General features: G+C 41.9%; 2 protein-coding genes across 3 annotated transcripts; both read right to left on the reverse strand.

Annotated features, from left to right (window-relative positions):
- Positions 1 to 552: 552 nt before the first annotated feature.
- On the reverse strand, positions 553 to 21,879 carry LOC131193109 (zinc finger protein 268-like). Of its 2 annotated transcripts, none has more exons than XM_058172953.1 (2): positions 21,795 to 21,879; positions 553 to 4,340 (listed from the first exon to the last, which is right to left on the reverse strand). In XM_058172953.1, exon 2 carries the CDS (start codon positions 4,089 to 4,091, stop codon positions 2,277 to 2,279), a length of 1,815 nt encoding a protein of 604 aa, XP_058028936.1. In that variant the 5' UTR covers positions 4,092 to 4,340; positions 21,795 to 21,879; the 3' UTR covers positions 553 to 2,276. The 2 variants fall into 2 exon arrangements, with proteins under 2 accessions (XP_058028936.1, XP_058028935.1); XM_058172952.1 differs by lacking the exon at positions 21,795 to 21,879 and adding an exon at positions 11,727 to 11,859.
- LOC131193114 (zinc finger protein 268-like) lies at positions 16,236 to 21,901 on the reverse strand. The gene is made up of 2 exons (XM_058172968.1): positions 21,795 to 21,901; positions 16,236 to 19,480 (listed from the first exon to the last, which is right to left on the reverse strand). The coding sequence occupies exon 2, from the start codon at positions 18,056 to 18,058 to the stop codon at positions 16,370 to 16,372; it is 1,689 nt and encodes a 562-aa protein (XP_058028951.1). The 5' UTR covers positions 18,059 to 19,480; positions 21,795 to 21,901; the 3' UTR covers positions 16,236 to 16,369.
- Between the last annotated feature and the right edge of the window lie 790 nt (positions 21,902 to 22,691).

The following is a 22,691-nucleotide window of genomic DNA, read 5'->3' on the forward strand; positions in this document are numbered from 1 at the left end:
GGATGATTATGTTTGTGGTGTATAGTTTCCTTCAGGAAGGGGGAAGGGGTGTTATGTCCACGCAGGCATGAGCAGAGGCTTTTCCTTCTGCCATGTAAGTGCAGGAAATATTTTAAAGCTATTGGTTAAAGGCTGACAATTTCCCTTTAAAAGAGGCTGTTAGCTGGAAACTGGATGTTGATTTATACTGAGTCATTATCTTAATAAAACATTGCTGCTGGAAGTTTGGCTCCTCACCTGTGTTTTAACCCACACATTCCATTATCATATGTGGTGGACCTATCCAAAGGCAAAAAAATTATTGGTCTAAAATACACACTTGGTTAGAAAAAATGATAAAGCAACATATAGATTTGAAACCAGAAATATTCCTGCTGGGTATATTACCAGAACAGTATAATAAACGGAATACATACTTAATTTTTCATGTAGCAACAGCAGCAAGAATAGCGTTTGCACAACATTGGAAAAATGATGAGGTCCTGACAGATTAAAGTGTAATTAAAAATATTAAATGTACTAAGATGGATAGATTGACATTTAAGATAAAAGAAAAGGAAGAAACAGAATATTTTTTAACATCGGATTTATTTTACCAATGATTAACTGACAGAAACAGGTTAGAAACTAAACAGAATTTAAAAAGATAATAAAAAGTTGACTTTGTAAAAATATACAAATAGAATGAGACTATTGCCTTATACACTGTAAGCCGCCCTGAGTCTTCGGAGAAGGGCGGGGTATAAATGTAAACAACAAAACAACAAAAATATGTATTGCAAATTTGGCAAGATGGATAAACTAATTGTATTATTACTTTGTGATTAATATTGATATGTTTGTTTAGATTACAAGTATGATTATGGTTATTGTTGTATCTTTACTTAAAATTAATTATGCCCAGACAACACGCTATTCAGATAGACATGGAATTTTTTTTGTTTTTAAAATAAAAATGTACCAATAAAACATATATTCGAAACAAAAATAACTGAAACTTTCCCCACAATCTGGACCAGGGGTGTCAATCTCAAAGACCTGGTTAGATCTGGCCTGTGGGTCTGCCCTGGAAACATTAAAGCACCGGCTGGCAGCACCTTGGCCCAGTCCAGGCCGACCGGGCACTGAGCTGCCACTCGGTGGCAGCCATTAGGATTTGACTGCGGCCAGCTTTAGATATGTCCTGCCTTAGCACTTGGCCACCAGTAGCCCTGTTGCCCTTTCACCATCCCCTTGTCCCCTCCTCCTGACCTCTCCTGGTGGTCTTCCATCCTATTGCTAAGGATGCTTTGGTTGCAAAGCTGGGTCTCCTTGCATGGAGAGGGATTGGACCTCCCTCTGACTCACACACTTTGCTCTCCTGCATACACCATGAGCAACGTGCCCAAGGAGGGTGAGCACAGCAGCAGGAGCCTAGAGAAGGAAGTAAGCACAGCCCGGCTTCTTGGGGAAGTGAGTGTTGTGTCTCATCCAATCTCACCACAGCCGGGGCCTTCTTATCTGCTTCCGAACACGGAGGAATGTCCTAGTATGCCTCCCGGCCCCAGCCCTGGCTCCATGCCCAGACAGGCTGAAGAGGAGGAAGTATCTCCAGCCCCCAGCTCTGGCTCCATGCCCAGGCAAACGGAGCAACTAGACCCCTCCCCCTCCTCCACAGCATGTGAGCCTGAGGGAGGTCAATTGCCAACAGCTGCAGACTGATAGACGGAGGCAACAGAAGGAAGGGAGGGGCAGGCCTGGATAAGTGCTGAGTCATGGAGCCACACCCCATGGCCTATATAAAGGACCTGCTTTCTGGCATTCTCTGAGTCAGGCAAAGTCTAAACATATTTTGCTGAAGTCACTTTCTGGTCTCCTGCCTGCCCTGAGGACTTTGCTAGGACTTTGGCAGAGCTGCAGAGGCACGCCTGATTCGGATTTCCCTGACCCGGCCGTCAGCGGAGGAGTGGGACACGACAGTGAGGCTGGGCTGTGGGGTCCCAGTGTTTGAGGGCCAGGCTGGGCGCTTGCGCACTGAGGGCTCTGGGCAGCCTGTACTGCTGTCCGGGGGTCCTTTGCGTGGTCTAAGAGGAACGGTGAGGCTCTGTTGGAGGATAAGGATTTGATGCTCACCCTGGTCTCACCTTCCTCTGCTGGAGACAAAGGATCCCCCATGCCTGGGCCACCACAGGCACCCCCCAACACAAGCGATGTCAAGCTGGCCATGTGACACCAGGCCCGCCATGATCACTTTGGTCATGCTGCCCCTGAGATCAATCACAACCCTTATTCGGCCCTCAATGAAATTGAGTTTCAAACCCCTGATCTGGACACTCATATGGTTTCTTTCTTGTATGAGTCTTCTGGTGTTTTACCAGGGTAGAGCGATAACTGAAACTTTTCCCACAATCTGGACACTTGTATGGTTTCTCTCCTGTATGTATCCTCTGGTGTATCAGCAAGCTATAATTGAGACTGAAGTTTTTCCCACAATCAGGGCATTCAAAAGGTTTTTCTCCTGTGTGAGTTCTCTGGTGATAAATCAAGGAGGACTTCTGACTGAAACTTTTCCCACAATCAGGACATTCAAAGGGTTTCTCTCCTGTATGAGTCCTTAGATGATTCACAAGGTTGGAATTCTGACTGAAACTTTTCCCACACTGTGGACATTCATATGGTTTCTCTCCTGTGTGAGTCCTCTGATGTTTCACCAGGTGGGAATTTGCAATGAAACTTTTCCCACAAACTGGACACTCATACGGTTTCTCTCCTGTGTGAGTCCTCTGGTGCTTCACCAGGTCAGAATTGAGACTGAAACTTTTCCCACAATCAGGACATTCAAAGGGTTTCTCTCCTGTGTGAGTCCTCTGGTGTATCACTAGGTGGGAATTCCGACTGAATTGTTTCCCACAATCAGGACATTCAAAAGGTTTCGCTCCTGCGTGAGTCTTCTGGTGGTTCACCAGGCTGGAATTGAGACTGAAACATTTCCCACAATCGGGACATTCAAAGGGTTTTTCTCCTGTGTGAGTCCTCTGGTCTATAACAAGGCTAGAACAATAACTGATACTCTCCCCACAATCTGGATACTCATATGCTTTTTCTTCTAAGTGAGTGCTCTGGTGTTTTGCCAGGTTAGAACGGCAACTGAAACTTTTCCCACAATCTGGACACTCGTATGGTTTCTCTCCTGTATGCGATCTCTGGTGTATCAGCAGGCTGGAATTGAGACTGAAGTTTTTCCCACAATCAGGACATTCAAAAGGTTTTTCTCCTGTGTGAGTTCTCTGGTGAAACACCAAGGAGGATTTCTGACGGAAATGTTTCCCACAATCAGGACATTCAAAGGGTTTCTCTCCTGTGTGAGTCCTTAGGTGGTTCACCAGGTTGGAATTCTGACTGAAACTTTTCCCACACTGTGGACATTCATATGGTTTCTCTCCTGTATGAGTCCTCTGGTGTTTCACCAGATGGGAATTTGCAATAAAACTTTTCCCACAATCAGGACATTCAAAAGGTTTCTCTCCTGTATGAGTCCTCTGGTGGTTCACCAGGTCAGAATTGAGACTGAAACTTTTCCCACAATCAGGACATTCAAAGGGTTTCTCTCCTGTGTGAGTCCTCTGGTGTATCACTAGGTGGGAATTCCGACTGAATTGTTTCCCACAATCAGAACATTCAAAGGGTTTCGCTCCTGTGTGTGTCCTCTGATGGTTCACCAGGCTGGAATTGAGACTGAAACATTTCCCACAATCAGGACATTCAAAGGGTTTTTCTCCTGTGTGAGTTCTCTGGTCTATAACAAGGCTAGAACAATAACTGAAACTTTCCCCACAATCTGGATACTCATACGTTTTCTCTCCTGGATACGATCTCTGTTGTATCAGCAGGCTGGAATTGAGACTGAAGTTTTCCCCACCATCAGGACATTCAAAAGGTTTTTCTTCTGTGTGAGTCCTCTGGTATATCACATTCCTCTGGGAATTTGCAATGAAACTTTCCCCACAATCTGGACTCTCGTATGGATTCTCCCTGGTGTGAGTCCGCTGATGTATCTCAAAGATGTGATGACTGCTAAAGCATTTACCACATTGGGAGCAGATGTAGGGCATCTCTCCTGTGTGGATACTTCTATATATCACAAAGGAACTCTTGTGACCAAAGCTTTTGCCACATTCAGAGTATTTATATGGCTGTTCTCCAGTGTGGATCCTCTTGTGATTTGAACTCTGTGCTTTTCCCACAATAGCCACGAATTTTGTGGCTTTCTGAATTAGAAAATATTTTTATTTCTGCTTCAATTTGCTTTGCTTTTCAATGTTGCTTGTTGTCCAGTGTGCTTAAATTGGCATCATCTTTGTCTGTAAGATTCAAATGAAAGTTTAAGTTTTATTTTTTATAAAACAGTTGTAGAAGATGAGGAAAAAAGTAGTATAGGTAATCCTTGAGGTACGATAGGCCATTCAACGAATGTTCCAAGTTACAACACCCCCTCATGCTAAATACAAATCCGTTTCTAAGTTGAAATATTGTAGCTCTCCTCTCTCCCCTGCCCCCGCGGTCCTTCATCCTCACTACCAACTGCAGAGATGCTGCAGCACAAACACCCACCTATTTCCCTCCCATCTTGCCCGGTCAGTACTCAGAGGCCGCAGACCCCAATAGATTGCCATGCTTTGTCAATACTTGCTTCTTGGCATTCCTCCCCAACATCACTCTCCTGTCACCATTCACTTACTTAGGCTGGGGAGGAGAGGATTGCCATGGAAACAAAAGAGATCAGATTTCTTCTTTGTTCTATCAGCGCCAGCTTTACACTAGTGAAAGGATTAGAGCATGCATAGAGTGTACCTAACTCAACTTTTGATTCCCTGCTGAGAGAAGCTCCATTGTAACCTAATGTACCAACTGCAAAGATAAAGCCTCCAAATTGCCAAATTGCCTTGCTTGTAACTTAAAATGTGTATTCTCAGCAAACTAATGTGAGATAGCACCCCCTAACAAAGCTCTGGACTATATTCCAGAAAATGTATTCTTTTCCCTTTCTAAGGTCCTTTGTTTTCAGAGCACTGAGAAAATCATGAGGTTTTCGTGAACTAATGGATATGAAATAATGTTTCTATAGCAATGATGATCTATGCAAGAAATATTTGTAGACTATAAAAAAAATTAGTGTGCGCGCCTGCTTTTCTCTCTGCCTGCTCTGTTTAAGGTGGAAGACAAAAAGGTCACCCAGTTTTGCTTTCTGATCAGAAAAATAAAGTTAATTATCAGTTGCCTCGTGTTCAGAGTTTCACTGGATTTAACAGATTCTGAGCTGCACTAAAAACCTTTCTCTAGTCTTATGCTGGTAGAACAAAGAAGAAACCCGATCTCTTCTGTTTCCATGCCAATCCTTTCCTCCCCAGACAGGGTAAACCACTATGATATCTTCTGAGCACCAGCAGCATAAAATACAAGCGGAGCTAAGAAGAAATCATAGTAGTTTATGCTGGCTGGAGCGAAAGGATTGCCATGGAAACAAAAGAGATTGAATTTCTTCTTCTTGATTGTGCCACGTGGCCCACCAAGGGAATGGTCTTCTCTACTCTGACTTCCTGAGCTCATCAAAATGTAAGTAAGCAAATGATGATGGGGTGGAGTATGGAGATCCATGGGGCTTTGTGGAAACCAAGCAGCAGGCGGCAGAGCATGGGATTTCCTAGAGGGTTAGGGTTGGGGTACGGTTTTCAGTGCACCTACAATTCTTTAATGCAGTCTGCAGTGTTAAAGTAGAAATAAAGTGCAGCTTGTCCCTCTCCTGCAGGACAATGACTCAGAAACAGCTGCCATTTTGGCCCTGAGGCAGTCATGGCAAAATAGCAGCTGTTTCCACAAGTCCACCACATGGCCCAGGGACAAATAACAGGCACACTGAAAATAATACTGCTTCTATGATACAATCATGCAGCCCACTGATGTGCGTTCTACCCTCCTTCCCTAAGGTAAGGTTCAGAGATCTTCAAGAGATACAGAGGAGGCCTGGTTGGCTGGACTTAGACCAAAGGATTACAGGGACCCTGTTTTAGGAAGGAAAGGCCTAAGAGATGGGTAATCTACTCTGACCTCATCAATATGTAAGTAAGCAAATTGTGATGGGATGGAGTTTGGAGGAGGCCTTTGGGGAAACCAAGGGACAGGAGGCAGAGCATGGGATATCCTAGGTGCTGGTGGGGGAGGCCTACTGGGAGTGCCTGTGCCCACAATAACAGATGCATTGGGGAAAGAAAGGAACAGGGAGGTTGTTAGTTAGGTGCTTAATTTAATGTAGTCCTTGACTTCTGACATGAATGGGCAGGCTCCATTATGTCATAAGTTGAGGACTATCTATATACATTACAATGAAAAGCAAACATGCCACAATGCTAGAATAACCTCTTACATTAATTATGAATCATTTGACTTCCGAGATCCAAGTTCAAATATCCATTCATGCATGAAATTCACTTGTTGTCTTGGGTCAGTCACAAATTCTAAGCCCTGCAAAGGGTTGTCATCAAATACAGTCATGTGAAAAAGAAAGAAGACCTTCTTTGAGTTCTGTCGTTTTTACGTATCAGGACATAGTAAAAATCATCTGGTCCTTAGCAGTTCTTAAATGTAGGCAAATACAACCTCAGATGAACAAGAACACATGGCATATTACGCCCATGTCATCATTTTTTTTTACAAAAAGAAAGGCAAAATGGAGACGCGAAAAACTAAAAAACTGAAAACACTCTTACTTCTATAGGTATGAAGAGGCGAAGTAGCAGCCCAGTGCTGCTAATCAAGTGCTCTTGATCAATTATCATCAGCAAGTGTGACTACATCTATAAAAGCTACTTATTGAATTTTAAAATGGAAAAAGAACATGTAAAAGAAATTATGATGGGCCAAAAATTTTGGACATACTATAGAATTAGACAATTGACAAAAACTTTGGGAAAGAAACTACAAACTAATGATGTCAACAACATATAAAGAAATTTTTTTTCAAAATGTTCTAGAGATGGCATTTGCCACCAGCAAGAATGGCAAAGATGTTCCAAAACATATCACCAGAGTGCTGGAAATGTAAACAGATACTGGGTTCCTATTACCATATGTAGTGGACCTGTCCAATAGCAAAAAAAATATTGGTTAAAGATAAAAAGGTGGTTAGAAGAAATGACAATGCAACAAATAGATTTAAAACTAAAATTGTTCTTGCTAGGTATATTACTGGGAAAATATAATAAAAGAATTACATATTTAATATTACATGTGATAACAGCAGCGAGAATAATCGTATGTACGCACAAAATTGGAAACCCAAAAATATACCTATAGATGAAAATAGTAATAAAGAAAATATTAGGCTCTTCCGAAATGGACAGGTTAACGATGAAAATTAAGGATAAAGAGGAAACAGAGTACTATTTAACTTGGGACCTATTAGAAGTAGAAGTTAGTAATTTATAATTAAGGACAATCAATAAAATAAAAGTGTGTGTGTATATATATAGGTCTTTGGTTATTTGGGTTTTCTCCCGTGTAAAATTGGAAGTGTCTTGGCGACGTTTCAATGAAATCCCATTCGTCACCATCAGGCTAGGTGTTTACAACTTCGTGCTTCTAGGAGAAATGTGTCATCGCAGCTGTTTCTTCCTTTTAACTGCTAATGGGGGTTTGAACTGATTGGTTGGGAGCTTGGCTGTTTTCTGATTGGGTGGAGGTATGTTCTGATTGGGTGGGGGTGTGTTGTTTGGGGGGGGCTTGGTTGTGCACAGGTTGGTCTGAGATGCAGGGGGATTTGAGTTGGTGAGCTGCATTGCTGCTGTTTGGCTTTGCGTTCATGGTCATGCTACATCTTCATGGTGGGTGTCACGTCTGCTGCGTGTATGGATTGGAGGGGTTTGAAAAGGCTAATGATGCAGCTGCGGTCTGGCTTCTGGTCCATGGTCGTGCTTCATCATCGGTGTGGGTTTGAGTTTGCTTTCTACGTGGATATGTGGTGACGACATGCTGAGTGGCACTCGTGAGTGTGGGTCTTGCGTCATTCTTCATGTTAGGGACTCGTTTGTTGATAAGGGCGGGTTTCCAAATGGCTGGTAGGCTGGAGGTATCATCTCGTTTATTCATGCTGTGTGGGCGTTTTTCTCTCTCGATGGCTTCTCTGATTATTCTGTTGTTAAAGTGTTCAGTTTTGGCAATAGTTCTGGTATTTTTAAAATCAATTTTATGTCCTGTGGCTTTAAGGTGTTGGACCAGGGAAGAAGTTGGTTCCTCTTTTTTGACTTGAGTTCTTATGTTCTTCAATGCATGCACGTATTCTTCTGTTGGTTTGTCCGATGTATATGGTGCTGCAGGTGGTACATGGGATTTCATATATTCCTTGATTTTCTAACTCAATTTTGTCTTTGGGGTTTCTTAGGATGGTGGATATTTACGTCGCCAAGACACTTCCAATTTTATATGGGACAAAACCCGACTAACCAAAGACCTACATACAAACACCCGTGAAAACCTCAGAAAACAAATACATATATAATATATATATATGAGATCTCACTCATCATTTTCAGGCTTTGGCTTTGTTCTTATGTGAGCAAAGTGTGGATTTTAACTGCTGTTTCTCTATAAATATATCCTCTATAAATATCCTCTATAAATTCTCTATAAATTCTCTAATTCTCTATAAATTCTCTATAAATAAAGTCAAAAAACTCCATTAACCAATCAATATGTAGCAACACAGCCAACCAATCAGCTTGCAACAGCTAGGCCTGCAATTCAAAAAACACCCCCCCACCAGTATTTATAGAGAAACAGCAGTTAAAATCCACACTTTGCTCACATAAGAACAAAGCCAAAGCCTGAAGATGATGAGTGAGATCTCATCGAAACATTGCCTAAACACTTCCAATCTTACATGGGAAAAGAGCCGAACATACCAAAACCTGCATATATATTATTCGGGTTTTCTCCCGCGTAAAATTGGAAGTGTCTTGGCGACGTTTCGACGAAGTCTCATTCGTCATCTTCAGGCTTCAGCTTCGTGCTCCCAGAAAAATGGTTATAATTATGGTGTGTATAAAACTATATATATTTAAAAGAGACTTGATACAGACAGTACACTGCCATTGCAGAAATGGAAACGCATATATATAGTCTCCAGCATTAAGGTGTGTGTTAATTCAATGCCAAAATGTAAATACATCAATGGATGTATTTTTAAGGAAGGAATTATTGCTGCCCATCAATCTGGGAAGGTTTATAAGGCCATTTCCAAATAATTTAAAATCCATCATTCTACAGTGAGGAAGATTATTCAGAAGTAGTAAAAATTCAAGACAGCTGCCAATCTTCCTAGAAATGGAACTCCCAGAAAATTCATCCCAAGGTTATGTTGTATTTGCCAGGGTTTCCTCCCACCCACCCCGCAGATTTGAATTTCCCAGCTGGGAGAGCGTCACTAGCATAGCGAAGCGTTGCCAGCGTAGCAAAAGTAACTGAGATCAAAGCGTGAAAGCGAGGTTTCCGTTATTTTTCAGGAAGATGGGTCTGGCGATTGCAAGTCCCAGCGTTCCTGGGTGAGCTGACATCGTTATACGTACATTTTTATACCTTTTTCCCTTTAGAAGTTCTTTATTTCTTTTAGGCTTTTGTATGTTACCTCTTAGTTGTGTGTTTTCTTAGTTTCCTAGATTTACTCAATGTGTGGTAGGGTTTGGTTTTTGGTGTTCCTGTTCTTTCTCAGGACTTTATTATTATTCTTTGCCCTAAGCTAATCTTCCTACTACTGATTAAATTCTTATGCCCAGCTTAAAGCTTAATTTGTTTGGGCTATTGATTAGGTTTTCGTTCTTTCCCTTGAGCTAGTTATTCCTTTGTTAGCTTTTCCTGTCCTTCCATTGTCTTGATAGTTTCTTTCCTTGCATGTCCTGGCTTTTGTATTATTTCGGGTATATTTTGTTGTTCTTTAATAGCCCTGATGTTTCTATGGTTTCTGGGAAGGTCGTTCTTTGTATATAGTGTTTTATTCCCCTGGCCTGATCTTATTATGAGTTGTTGATTTTGTTATTATTGAGTTTCTATATGATCCTACTGACCTGACAGTGTCTTGGTGCAGTTCCCTTCCTACAGTTGGACCATGCAATGTTCAGAGAAATTGAAAAAAAAAATCAAAGAGTTACATCTCAGATTCTACAGGCCACATTTAGCGTGTTAAATTTTAAAGTTCACGACAATGCAACTGCACAAAGGCTAAAGAAGTATGGTTCATCTGAAAGGTTTGCCAGGAGAAAGCTACTTCTCTCTAAAAAGGACATAGCAGCACAGATGAGGTTTCCAAAGTTGAATCTGAACAAATCACAGGACTTCTGGAACACTGTCCTTTGCACAGACAAGACCAAAATGGAGATGGGTGGCTGTAATGCACAGTGCCACATTTGATAAAAACTAAACATAACATATCAGCACAAACATCTCATAGCAACTATTAAGCACCGTGATGAAGGGGGTGATGATTTGGATTTGTTTTGCAGCCACAGGACCCTGAAACCTTGCAGTTACCTTTTCTCTATACTAAAGTATTCTAGAATCAAATGTGAGGCCATCTGTCCAACAGCTAAAGATTACACAATGGGACTACCCATTGTCCCATTGGATTACACAATGGGACAATGATCACCAGCAAATCTACATCTGAATGGTTGAAAAGGAAAAGAATTGTGTTGCAATTGCAGTCAAAATCCCGGCCTCAACCAGATTGAAAGGCTATGGTGGGGCCTCAAGAGAATTGTGCATAAACAAATGCCTACAAACCTCAATGAACTGCAGTAATGTAAAGAAAAGTGGGCCAAAATTTCTCCTCCACAACAATGCGAGCGATTGATAAAATCATACAGAAAACAATTACTTCAAGTTATTGCTGCTAAAACTGGCTTTTCAAGATACTGAATCACAAAGTGCTAGTTTTTCACACATGGCTTCTCCATTTTGGCTTCCTTTTTGTAAAATACCTTATGACATGTAATATGGCAGGCGTTGTTGTTCATCTGAGGTTGTATTTGCCTACTTTAAGATTTCTAAAGACCAGATTATTTTTACTATGCTCTGATGTAGAACCATAGAACTCAAAGAGGGTATACTTTCTTTTTCACATGACTGCATATCTGGAAGTGCTGGGGATAGATTATACAATTATAGATATACAGAAATAAAAATACACACAGCTAAAATGTATATATGTGGAAAATCCATGTGTTTTCTGTTTAAAAAAATGTCCCCAAACAGTCAAACCTTCTGAGCTAATTTTAGAGATGTGGGGCTTTAACTCATGAAATGATGCCCACGGAAAACTGCTTAAGGGCAGAAAATACTGTCCAAAACCCTCTGGTGACATCCCAATGCAAGTAGTCCTCACTACAATTGGGACTGGCACTTTCGTCACTAAGCAGCCCGATCATTAAGCACGTCACCTGCTGAGGGCGCCAATTTACAACTTATTCCTCTGCATTTGTTACGCAAATCACTCTGGGTGATGCAACTTCAAATGGCTGCGACTTGCAACTTCGGCCCAGTATCCCCACCGACTTTGCCTATGAGAAACTAGCTGGGAAGGTCACAAATGGGGATCATGTTGGTGGGATGTTGCGACCATCAGAAATGTACACCGGTTGCCACACCCGAACCAAACAGCTCAACTTGCTCCCGGCCTCCCCTCCGACTTCCTCTCAACTCACCTTCCAGCGGCTGCTTCGATCCTTGAAAGAGAACAAATACTACTCCGCACGCCACCTTCCTCCCATGAGTCATCCGGAAGAGGAAGTTCGTCAGCGCTTCTCCTTTTTTCCCCCCCCATCCTGTCTAGCAATATAGTACTTGATGGTTTTAACTCCTTTAAGATCAACCACAGATGCAGCTGTTGTATTGACGGCTTTGTAGGCGCAGAGGTGAGCGCCATCTGCCCACAGGAGGCAAAAAAACACGCTTGTCTCGTCTCTGCCTAAGGCGTGTGCAAGATGTTGTCACTGATTATATGCTATCAAGTTGTTTGAGACTCCTAGCAACCTATCTTTGCAACAGAGCCAAGTAAAATAGTGAAATGTGAAGAAGCTACTTAAGCGTCTTTCTCTGTATGGCTGGACGGAGTCGTAACTGCGAGGACTTAACACTTCTGAAGATTAGCTACATGCTGAGTCCTAAATGTTTATGAAGTTCTTACAGAATTACAGAGGAAGAGTTGGAAGGGACCAACTCTCCAAGCAGGGGACACTATACCATTCCGGACAAATGGCTATCCAGTCTCCTCTTGAAAGCCTCCACTGATGGAGCACCCACAAGTGGCGGTTGCAATTTGTTCCCCTGATTAATTGTTCTCACTGACAATTTCTTCTTAATTCTAGGTCGGCTTTTTTTAAAAAAAATAATTCTCCCTCTGTTACTTTTTGTCCTACTTTCAGGCACTTTGGGGAGTGCCCCCTCTTTTCTGTGTCAGCCCCTCAATTATTGAAAGACTGCTGTCATGTCTCCCTTAGCCATTTTCTGCATTAAATTACACATATCCAGTTCCTGCAATCGCTCATCGGATATTTTAGCCTCCGGTCCCCTATATCTTTGTTGCTCTTTTCTGCGCACTTTTCCCAATGTCTCAAAATCTTTTTTATATCACGGTGACTAAAACTGGATGCAATATTCCAAGCGTGGCCTCACTGAGGTTTTATAAAGCGATACTAATACTTCATGTGATTTTGATTCTATACTCCTGTTACTGCAGCCCAGGAGTATGGCAATAAATGATAAACTAAAAACAGAAATTAAATTTAAAAAAGGGATGATCAAAGCAAACAGTTATAATGAAATAGGGGGGGGGATTTTATAAAATCAATGTTGGTGGAAGGCAAAGGGAATAAACCTACTCAAGAATATATGTTGTTTTGGAGGAGATAAGGGCAGAATCGGAATATATTGTATATCTTTTAGTTGTTATAGACGTAGAAATATAAGTGGCGGGAATGGTCTCCAAGAGTTAGGGGTGCACTGTAATATTTCTTTTTTTCTGTCGTCTTTCTTTTTTTGTATTTAGATGTATATGTGCTAAGTTTGTATTATTTGTATTTAAAAAAAACCAAAACCACCCTGGATGCAATATTCCAAAGGTGGTCTTACTAAGGTTTCATAAAGTGATACTAATACTTCATGTGATCTTGATTCTTTCCCTGTTACTGCATCCTACCATTGCCTTAGCTCTCTTAACAGCTGCCACACACTGCTGGCTTACATTTAAGTGATTGTCCACTAGGATCCCAAGATCCCTCTTGCAAATATTGCTATTCTATAGCTGTGCGGATGGTAGATACAGAACTGCGACAAGACCAAGCCTGTGATTTACAGATAGTCCTTCTCTTACGACTAGCCATTTAGCAACCATTCAAAAAACAACTTATGACCCAGGTTTGAACTTCTGAGGACTGGGGTGGGGAACTCCACCCAGGGTCACATGACATTTTGGGAGCTTGGCAACCAGCCTGCAGTTGTGGCCTTTCATAGCATCCTGCACATGACCATGATTTACATTTTGCCAGAAACCCATGCTTATATTCCTAGTGAACAATGGATTTGCTTAATGATTGTAGCGTTCACTTAACAACTGCAGTGTTTGTTTTACCATTGTTGCATGCACTTAACTGCCATAAAATAGGTTGTAGAATTGGGCACATTGTGTGGTGACCCATTAATGACTATCGTGACTTAGGACTGTAACTGCAGGCTAAGTTACAGTTGTAAATCGAGCATTACCTGCATTTCCCATGTTGGTTTAATCCTGGTCATCGAAAAGCTACCCAGATGTTAAGACCTTAACAGTGTATCTGAAAAGGAACTAAGCTAATACAGGCAGTCCATCACTTACAAGTTCATTTAGTGATCGGTCAGAGTTACGACAACACTGGAAAAAAAGTGACTTATGACTATTTTCCACACTTACAACCATGGTAGCATCTCTATGAACACTGATCAAAATTCAGATGCTTGGCAACTGGTTCATACTTATGACCTTGCTGTGCCCCAAGGTCAGGTGATCCCCTTTTGCAACCATTTAACTAGCCAAATCAATGGGGAAGCCATATTCACTTAACAACCATATTGCTAAATTATCAACTGCAGTGATTCACTGTGGCAAGGAAGGTCATAAGATGGGGTATAACTCACTTAACAAATGTGTGTCATTTAACAACAAATATGTAGGGCTCAATTGTGGTCATAAGTTGAGGACTACCTGTAATTTTGCCTGGTGGAAAGAGATTGTATGTTCCCTCAGCAAGATTCTCTTCTGACACACCTGACAAAGGTTTGGGGATTGTACATTCGCACATAAACCAAGGATTGTTGGGCATCACCCTTAAAGGCAGCTAACAGGAAGATTTCACACTCCAGAAGGAAGAAATGGAAAGCCTTGCAGTTGGCACCTGTGGAATTTGGCAAAGTTTTGCTTATACTGGCCAAAAAGGGGAACAACTACAAAGATGGAGGTTTTTTTCCCTCCTGCCCCACCCAGAAATACTGTTTTTTAACATATGATTTTCACAGAGGGAAAGAATTCCAGCGTAGGATGCCTTCAATAGATCAGCGAAAAAGATTATAGATTGCAGGTAGTTTAATAATTGTAGTGAGTAAGAAACCATATGGATGGGGATCTCTCCACTGAGCAAGAGTTGAGAAAAAGATTTTACATCACCTTTTATTATTAAATGTATTTATTAATAAACTTATTCGCTACTCATCACGCAGTTTGAGGCAACTATAAGTGTCTTTGCCTTGCCATAATGTTCACAGCAACACTGACAATACCCCTTTTTTCCTTGTAAAAAGTTATTGGTAGTTCTTACACGATGCATTTTTAAAAATGAAACATTTTCCGCTGTACATTCCTTTTCTCACATTGCTGCCACCAAGGGGGAATGCCACAAATATGGCAGCATCTTAGTGTTGCTATCATCAAGAGCACCCATGAGTTGCTAATAAATCCGGAGACCCTGTGATCAAAACCATGATCCCTTTTCTCCTCAACTCAATATTGAGGTCGTCTCCATAAGGTTGTTCTGCAAGGCGGAACGGCCTTTACACATGAAATTTTACATTGCTTTTTTACCTAGGCCTTGGGCCTACTACCCACACATCCTTCACCCATCCCACCTTTGAAGATCTCCTGGAGGCAGCCAACATTTTCAGGGCATCCACAATTCCTCAATGTGGTCTAAAGTGTTAAGGTACAAAAAAAAAAAGCAGTTTTTCCCTGTCCCTCATGACCATGTCCCAGAAGCAGCCACCATTTTGGCCCTGAAGTTGGTGTGGCAAAATGGCAGCCACTTCCACAAGTCCATTCCATGGCCACAGGAACATTGAAAATAACGGCTGCTTCCAGGACAAAGTCATGAAGGCCAGAGATACGTGTCCCGTCCTCCTTCCCCAACATGAGTTTCAGAGATCTTCAAATGATAAGGTGGACGAAAGTGTGAGGCCTGGTGGGGTGGCAGTCAGGGCTAAGGACTTCAGGGACCCAGCAGGAGAGGAAAAAAGCCAATGGGGGCCCTGTGGCAGAGGCCTGGTGAGTCCTATTTGGGAAAGCCTGGGGGACACTGTGTGGGAGTAACAGGCCTAAGGGGACTCTGTCAGGGAGGGACCCAAAGTTTGGGGTAGAGGAGGCCTTTGGAAGGCAAGCCTGGCCCTTCGCCCCTCCTCCAAGGGTTTTCCCCAAACTGGAGGTAGCCAGTGTTCCGCTTCATAACTCGCACATTCGTTTAACTAAATCAATAAGAGCAGGGGGTAGGGTTAATTAAGTAAAGCAGGATCTCAACCGTAACTGGCAGGCCCTATTACGGTTGTATCTCGAGAACTACTTGTATGCTGGCTAGGGAATTCTGGGGCCCAAAATGTAGAGGACACCTCGATAGAAGGCTGAAATGTGGGAATTCCATAATCAATGAACAAAAAAGACCACCCAAAAGGCTCTTTGCAGTAATTTCACAGGGTCTGCAAAAGGGAATATCCAGCAACATCTGCCAATTACCAGAAACAGGTAGTTAGCTTTTAACAGACCTACCATTTCCCATTTTTCTCTCTCTCCACCAGCTCCTGAGATGTATTGACTAAAAAGAATCAGGACAGAATTCTGGCCATTCATCTCCCAATAGGAGATCAGAAAGGAAATGCAAGCCTTCTCTAAACACAACTTTTGCCTCATGTGGATTACCTTGTGTGCAATAAGAGGTGATTTACTTCTGAAAGACTACAGGCTGGACATTTGAAATGTTTCCCTTGTGTATAAAGGTACATGGCTGATAATGTTAGGCCTAATACGGAAATCATTCCCACAATCTGGATACTTTTATGGTTTCTCTCCTGTATGTGTCCTCTGGTGTTTCCCAAGCACTGAAGCATAACTGAAACTTTTCCCACATTCTGGACATTCATACGGTTTCTCTCCTGTGTGAGTCCTCTGGTGTATCACCAAGTGTGAATTCTGACTGAAACTTTTCCCACATTCAGGACATTCAAAGGGTTTTTCTCCTGTGTGAGACCTCTGATGTACCATCAGGTGGGAATTCTGACTAAAACATTTCCCACAGTCAAGACATTCAAAGGGTTTCTCTCCTGTGTGAGTCCTCTGGTGTATTACTAGACTGGAATTGAGACTGAAATGTTTCCCACAATCAGGACATTCAAAGGGTTTCTCCCCTGTGTGAGTCCTCTGGTGGTTCACAAGATTAGAACGGTAACTGAAACTTTTCCCACAATCAAGGCATTCAAAGGGTTTCTCCCCTGTGTGAGTCTTCTGGTGGTTCACAAGATTAGAACGGTAACTGAAACTTTTCCCACAATCAAGACATTCAAAGGGTTTCTCCCCTGTGTGAGTCCTCTGGTGGTTCACCAGGTTGGAATTCTTCCTGAAACTTTTCCCACAAATTGGACACTCATATGGTTTCTCTCCTGTGTGAGTCCTCTGGTGGTTCACCAGGTCAGAATTCTTCCTGAAACTTTTCCCACAATCAGGACATTCAAATGGTTTTTCTCCTGTGTGAGTCCTCTGATGTATCAGTAGTTGGGAATTCTGACTGAAATGCTTCCCACAATTAGGACATTCAAAGGGTTTCTCTCCTGTGTGAGTCCTCTGGTGTATCACAAGGTTAGAATTCTGACTGAAACTTTTCCCACACTCTGGACATTCATATGGTTTCTCTCCTGTGTGAGTCCTCTGGTGTATCACCAGGTTACAATGGTAACTGAAACTTTTCCCACAATGTGGACACTCATACGGTTTCTCTCCTGTATGAGTCCTCTGATGGTTCACCAGGTTAAAATGGTAACTGAATCTTTTACCACAATCAGGGCACTCATACAATTTCTCTCCTTTGTGAGTCCTCCGATGGTTCACCAAAAGATCATTCTGACTGAAACTGTCTCCACAATCAGGACATTCAAATGGTTTCTCTTCTGTGTGAGTCCTCTGGTGTATCACCAGACTGGAATTGTGACTGAAATGTTTTCCACAATCAGAACATTGAAAGGGTTTCTCTCCTGTGTGAGTTCTCTGATGGCTCACCAGGTCAGAATTCTGACTAAAACTTTTCCCACATTCAGGACATTCAAAGGGTTTCTCTCCTGTGTGAGTCCTCTGGTGTTTTATCAGGTGGGAATTATGAACAAAACTTTTCCCACAATTGGGACATTCAAAGGGCTTTTCTCCTGTGTGAATCCGCTGATGTATCACCAGGTTGGAATTCTGACTGAAACTTTTTCCACAATCATGACACTGAAAGGGTTTCTCTCCTGTGTGAATCCTCTGGTGTGTCACCAAGCTGGAATTGTTACCAAAACGTTTCCCACAATCAAGACATTCAAAAGGTTTCTCTCCTATATGAGTCCTCTGGTGTATCACCAGGTGGGATTTTGCAATGAAACTTTTCCCACAAACTGGACACTCACATGGTTTCTCCCTGGCGTGAGTTCTCTGATGTATCACCAAGTTGCCATGCTTGCAAAAGATTTTACCACATTTGGAGCAGTTATAGGGCATCAGTCCTGTGTGGGTCTTTCTATGAACCACAAGAGAAGTATTCTGAGGAAAGCTTTTGTCACATTCATAGTATTAGTATGGCTTTTTTCCAACGTGAATCCTCTTGTGCATAGTAAGTTGTGATTTGCAATCTGTGCTTTCCCCCCAATAGGCACATCTATGGAACTTTTCCACCACTGATATTATTGAGGAGGTCAAAAATTTGTGTGATCCTTCATTTAGTTTTGCTTTGATTGCAGCTACTGTTTTCTTCCTCCAGTTCTAGGCCTGTATTACTGTCTGCCTGTGATGAGTCCTCCAGATGCTTTCCCAGATCACTCTTCAGATGTCAGTTCGGAGGAAGATGAACCAGTTCCAGCCACATCTGGAAGGGAGTTGGTCTATGGCTCCAATCAGTCATCTGAGAAAGATTTGGCTGAAGCATAGCTGCAGCAGGAGTCCTGAGGCTTTGAGTGGGGAAAGCATGCAGCTGCAGCCAGTCAGTGAGGAGGAACTGCCTTCTGCACCTAATCCAAGGCAGAGAAAAACCATGAACAGAGATCAGACAGATTACTCATGAAGAGAAAGCCTCACCCTTCTTTAAGGGCTGCAAAGGAAGCTTGCTATTTAGCACAGCACAAAGATGGAAGTGATGCTGGGAATGTGTTCATTTCCTATCTGTGTGTTTTCTGGTTGGTGTGACTTTTGCCTCACTTTCCATTGTCACTGTGCCTTGATTTGGATTGTGCCTTTGAACTCTGGACTTTTCTTGCCTCGTGAACCCTCTTGTATTGTGGATTTAATTTTGCTTGGTATGTTTATTTTGATGGGGAAACGTTCAGGTGCCTTATGTACTCATTGGCCATTGCATTGGTCTGCTTGTCGCTGGACTTAATTGGGACAGTTCTGGGTTTTTGGTGAAGGGAGTTGCAGGGAAATATTAATAAACCCACTAAACCACAGTTATGTGTCTATATGTGAGCAGCACAGCATACTATGTGACTATCCAATTCCTGGACAATCAATATTCCTGAGGAGGTCAAAAATATGGATGATCCTTTGTTTAGTGATGCTTTGATTTAGTGGTAATGTTCTTCCTCCCAGAGCGAGGCCTGCATTAGTGTCTGCCCTAGGTGACTATCCAATTGATCTTTTTCTTCCCACTGACTTCCAGATATTCCCCTCTTTTTCTAAATGGAAAAATAATCTCCCTTGACCTTTCATGTAATGTATCCTTGAGTTCCGCACACTCTATTTTTTCCAGCTTGAAATCTCTTCTTGGTTTCCTCTTTTTTGTCTATCACCTGCTGAGGACAGAGAAGAATTATGTGGTTTTCTGAAGGAAATGGAAAATACTTTGATTTATGGCTTGATTTGCTTTCCTTTTCAATGTCGCTTGTTATTCTCAGTCATCCAGAGTGCTCTTATTGCCATCATTTTTGTCTATAAGTTTCAAAGAAAAGTGTAACTTTATAAAATGGTTGCAAAATATGTGAAAAATGCCACAATGCTAGAATAAGGGAAGAAGTGGATCTTCCCCAAGATGGCGCCGACGATGGCTGCCTTGGTGAAATGCTCTCTAATGGTTTCTTTAGTTCTATTTACTAAATCTGCACTACTATTAATCTTCTCATCGTTCCTATCACCAATCTCTTTCCACTTGTGACTGTATGACTGTAACTTTGTTGCTGGCAATCCTTATGATTTATATTGATATATTGACCATCATTTGTGTTGTAAATATTGTACCTTGATGAAGGTATCTTTTCTTTTATGTACACTGATAGCATATGCACCAAGACAAATTCCTTGTGTGTCCAATCACACTTGGCCAATAAAAATTTCTATTCTTCTATTCTATTCTATTCTATTCTATTCTATTCTATTCTATTCTATTCTATTCTATTCTATTCTATTCTATTCTATTCTATTCTATTCTATTCTATAACCTCTTACATTAATTATGATTCATTTGACTACCAAGATCCAAGTTAAATATCCATTCATTCATTAAATTCACTTGTTGACTTGGGTCAGTCACAAATTCTGAGCCCTGCAAAGGGTTATAATCAAATACAGTCATATGAAAAAGAAGGAACACCTTTTTTTAAAAAAATTTATATCCCACCCTTCTCCGAAGACTCAGGGCGGCTTACACTGTGTTAAGCAATAGTCTTCATCCATTTGTATATTATATACAAAGTCAACTTTATTGCCCCCAACAATCTGGGTCCTCATTTTACCTACCATATAAAGCAGGGGTGTCCAAACTTGGTCCCTTTAAGACTTTTGGACTTCAATTCCCAGAGTCCCTCAGCCAGCAAAGCTGGCTGAGGAACTCTGGGAGTTGAAGTCCAAAAGTCTTAAAGGGACCAAGTTTGGACACCCCTGATATAAAGGATGGAAGGCTGAGTCAACCTTGGGCCTGGTGGGACTTGAACTTGCAGTAATTGCAAGCAGCTGTGTTAATAACAGACAGACTTAGTCTGCTGAGCCACCAGAGACCCTTCTTTGAGTTCTATGATTTTACATATTATCACAGTAAAAATCATCTGGTCCTTAGTTCTTCTTAAAAATGGGTATATATAACCTCAGATGAACAATAACACATGACATATTACACCCATGTCATTTTTTTTTTCAAAAAGAAAGCCAAAATAGAGAAGTGAAAAACTGTGAAAAACTAAGGACACCCTTACTGCTTCCATAGGTATGAAGAGGCGAAGTAGCAGCCAAGTCATACAGAAAACAATTACTTGAAGTTACTGCTACTGAAGTTGGCTAGAATAGAATAGAATAGAATAGAATAGAATAGAATAGAATAGAATAGAATAGAATAGAATAGAATAGTAGTTGGAAGGGAACTTGGAGGTCTACTAGTCTGACTCCCTACTTAGGCAGGAAACCCTATACCACATCATAAAGTGTTAGGCTTTCACACATAGCTTCTCTATTTTGGCTTTCTTTTTGTAGAATAAATGGTGACATGTCAAGTGTTATTGTTCATCTGAGGTTGTGTTTATCCACCTTTGAGAATTGCTAAGCACAGGATGATTTTCACTGTATTCTGATATGTAAAACCATAAAACTCAAAGAGAATATACTCTCTTTTTCACATGGCTGCATATCTGGAAGTGCTGGGGATAGATTATACAATTATAGATATATGTCTACAGAGGAGAAATACAAGTACAGAGATCTACAAATGTACATAGGTGGCAATCCATGTGTTTCAGCCTGAAAAATGTCTCAAGATGGTTAAATTCCAACATTTCTGAGTTAATTTTAGAGATGTGGGGGCTTTAATTGATAAAATGATGCCTAAAGCCTCTGCAAAATTTGAAACACCAGTTATACCTATGGAAGTCCTCAGCGCCAAATAAGGACAGAAAATACTGTCCTACTGTCCACAATCCTTCTGGTGACATCCCCATTCAAGTAGTCCTCACATTTGGGACTGGCATCTGTGTCACTAAGCAGCCCGATCGGTGTCACATGACTGCCAGTTTACAGCTGTTCCTCTGCAGTTGTTAAGCAAACCACTGTGGGTTGCTAAAGGCAATTTCATATGACTGTGGCTTGCAATTTCCTGCCGGCATCGTCGCTTACTTTGCCTATGAGAAACTAGCTGGGAAGGTCAAAAATGGGGCTCATGATGGTGGGATATTGTGACCATCATAAATATGCATTGGCTGGCAGCACCCCGAACCAAACAGCCCGACTTGCTCCCGGCTTTCCCTCCGACATGTCAACTCACCTTCCAGCTACTGTTTCTATCCTGGGATGAGCACAAATAACACTCTGCACATCACCTTCCACCCATGAGCGATCCGGAAGAGGAAGTTCGCCTGCGCTTCTCCTCTCCTACCAGCCTGTCTAGCAATACAGTGGTTTCAGTTCCTTTTAGCTCCAACAGATGGCGCACTCGTACTGCGGGCTTTCTAATCGCAGATGCTGCCTATCTGACCGCCATCTCATCCTAGGAGGTCGAAAAACAGGCTTGTCCCGTTTCTGCCTAAGGCATCTGCAAGATGTTTTGGCTGATTACATGCTGTCAAGTCGTTTTCGACTCCCAGCAACTGAGCCAAGTGAAATGTGAAACTTGTGAAGTTTCGCTACGTGCGAAAAGTCCTAAAAGTTTATGAAGTTCAAACTGAATTATGGAATAGGAGTTGGAAGGGACCACCTCTCTAAGCAGGAGACCCTATACTATTCTGGACAAACAGAATGTCCAGTCTCCTCTTTAAAAATCCCATTGCTGGAATACCCACAAATTGTGGAGGCAAGCTGTTCCACTGATTGATTGGTTTCACGGACAGGGGCTGTCTCAATTCTAGGAAGGATTTGGTTTTGATAAGTCTCCCTCTGTTACTTCTTTTACTGCTCTCAGGCACTTTGGGGAATAGGTTGACCCCAGGGGTGAAATGCCCCCAGTTCGGACCAGATCGCCTGATCCAGTAGTGATGGTAGGTGGTTTGGGGCAAAAATCTCTGTCCCCCCTTCCTCCCCCTCCCCCCCCCACATGCCCAGCTGAGCCATGTGATCATCAGAGGTTTTTTTTACTTTTAAAAGCATTTTTTCTTCAGCTGAAAAAATGCTTTTAAAAGTTAAAAAAAAAAGCCTCTGATGATTGCCTGGCTCAGCCGGGATTGTG

Source organism: Ahaetulla prasina, chromosome 2 (genome assembly GCF_028640845.1).
Source record: "Ahaetulla prasina isolate Xishuangbanna chromosome 2, ASM2864084v1, whole genome shotgun sequence".
In the NCBI taxonomy this organism is placed as follows: domain Eukaryota; kingdom Metazoa; phylum Chordata; class Lepidosauria; order Squamata; family Colubridae; genus Ahaetulla; species Ahaetulla prasina.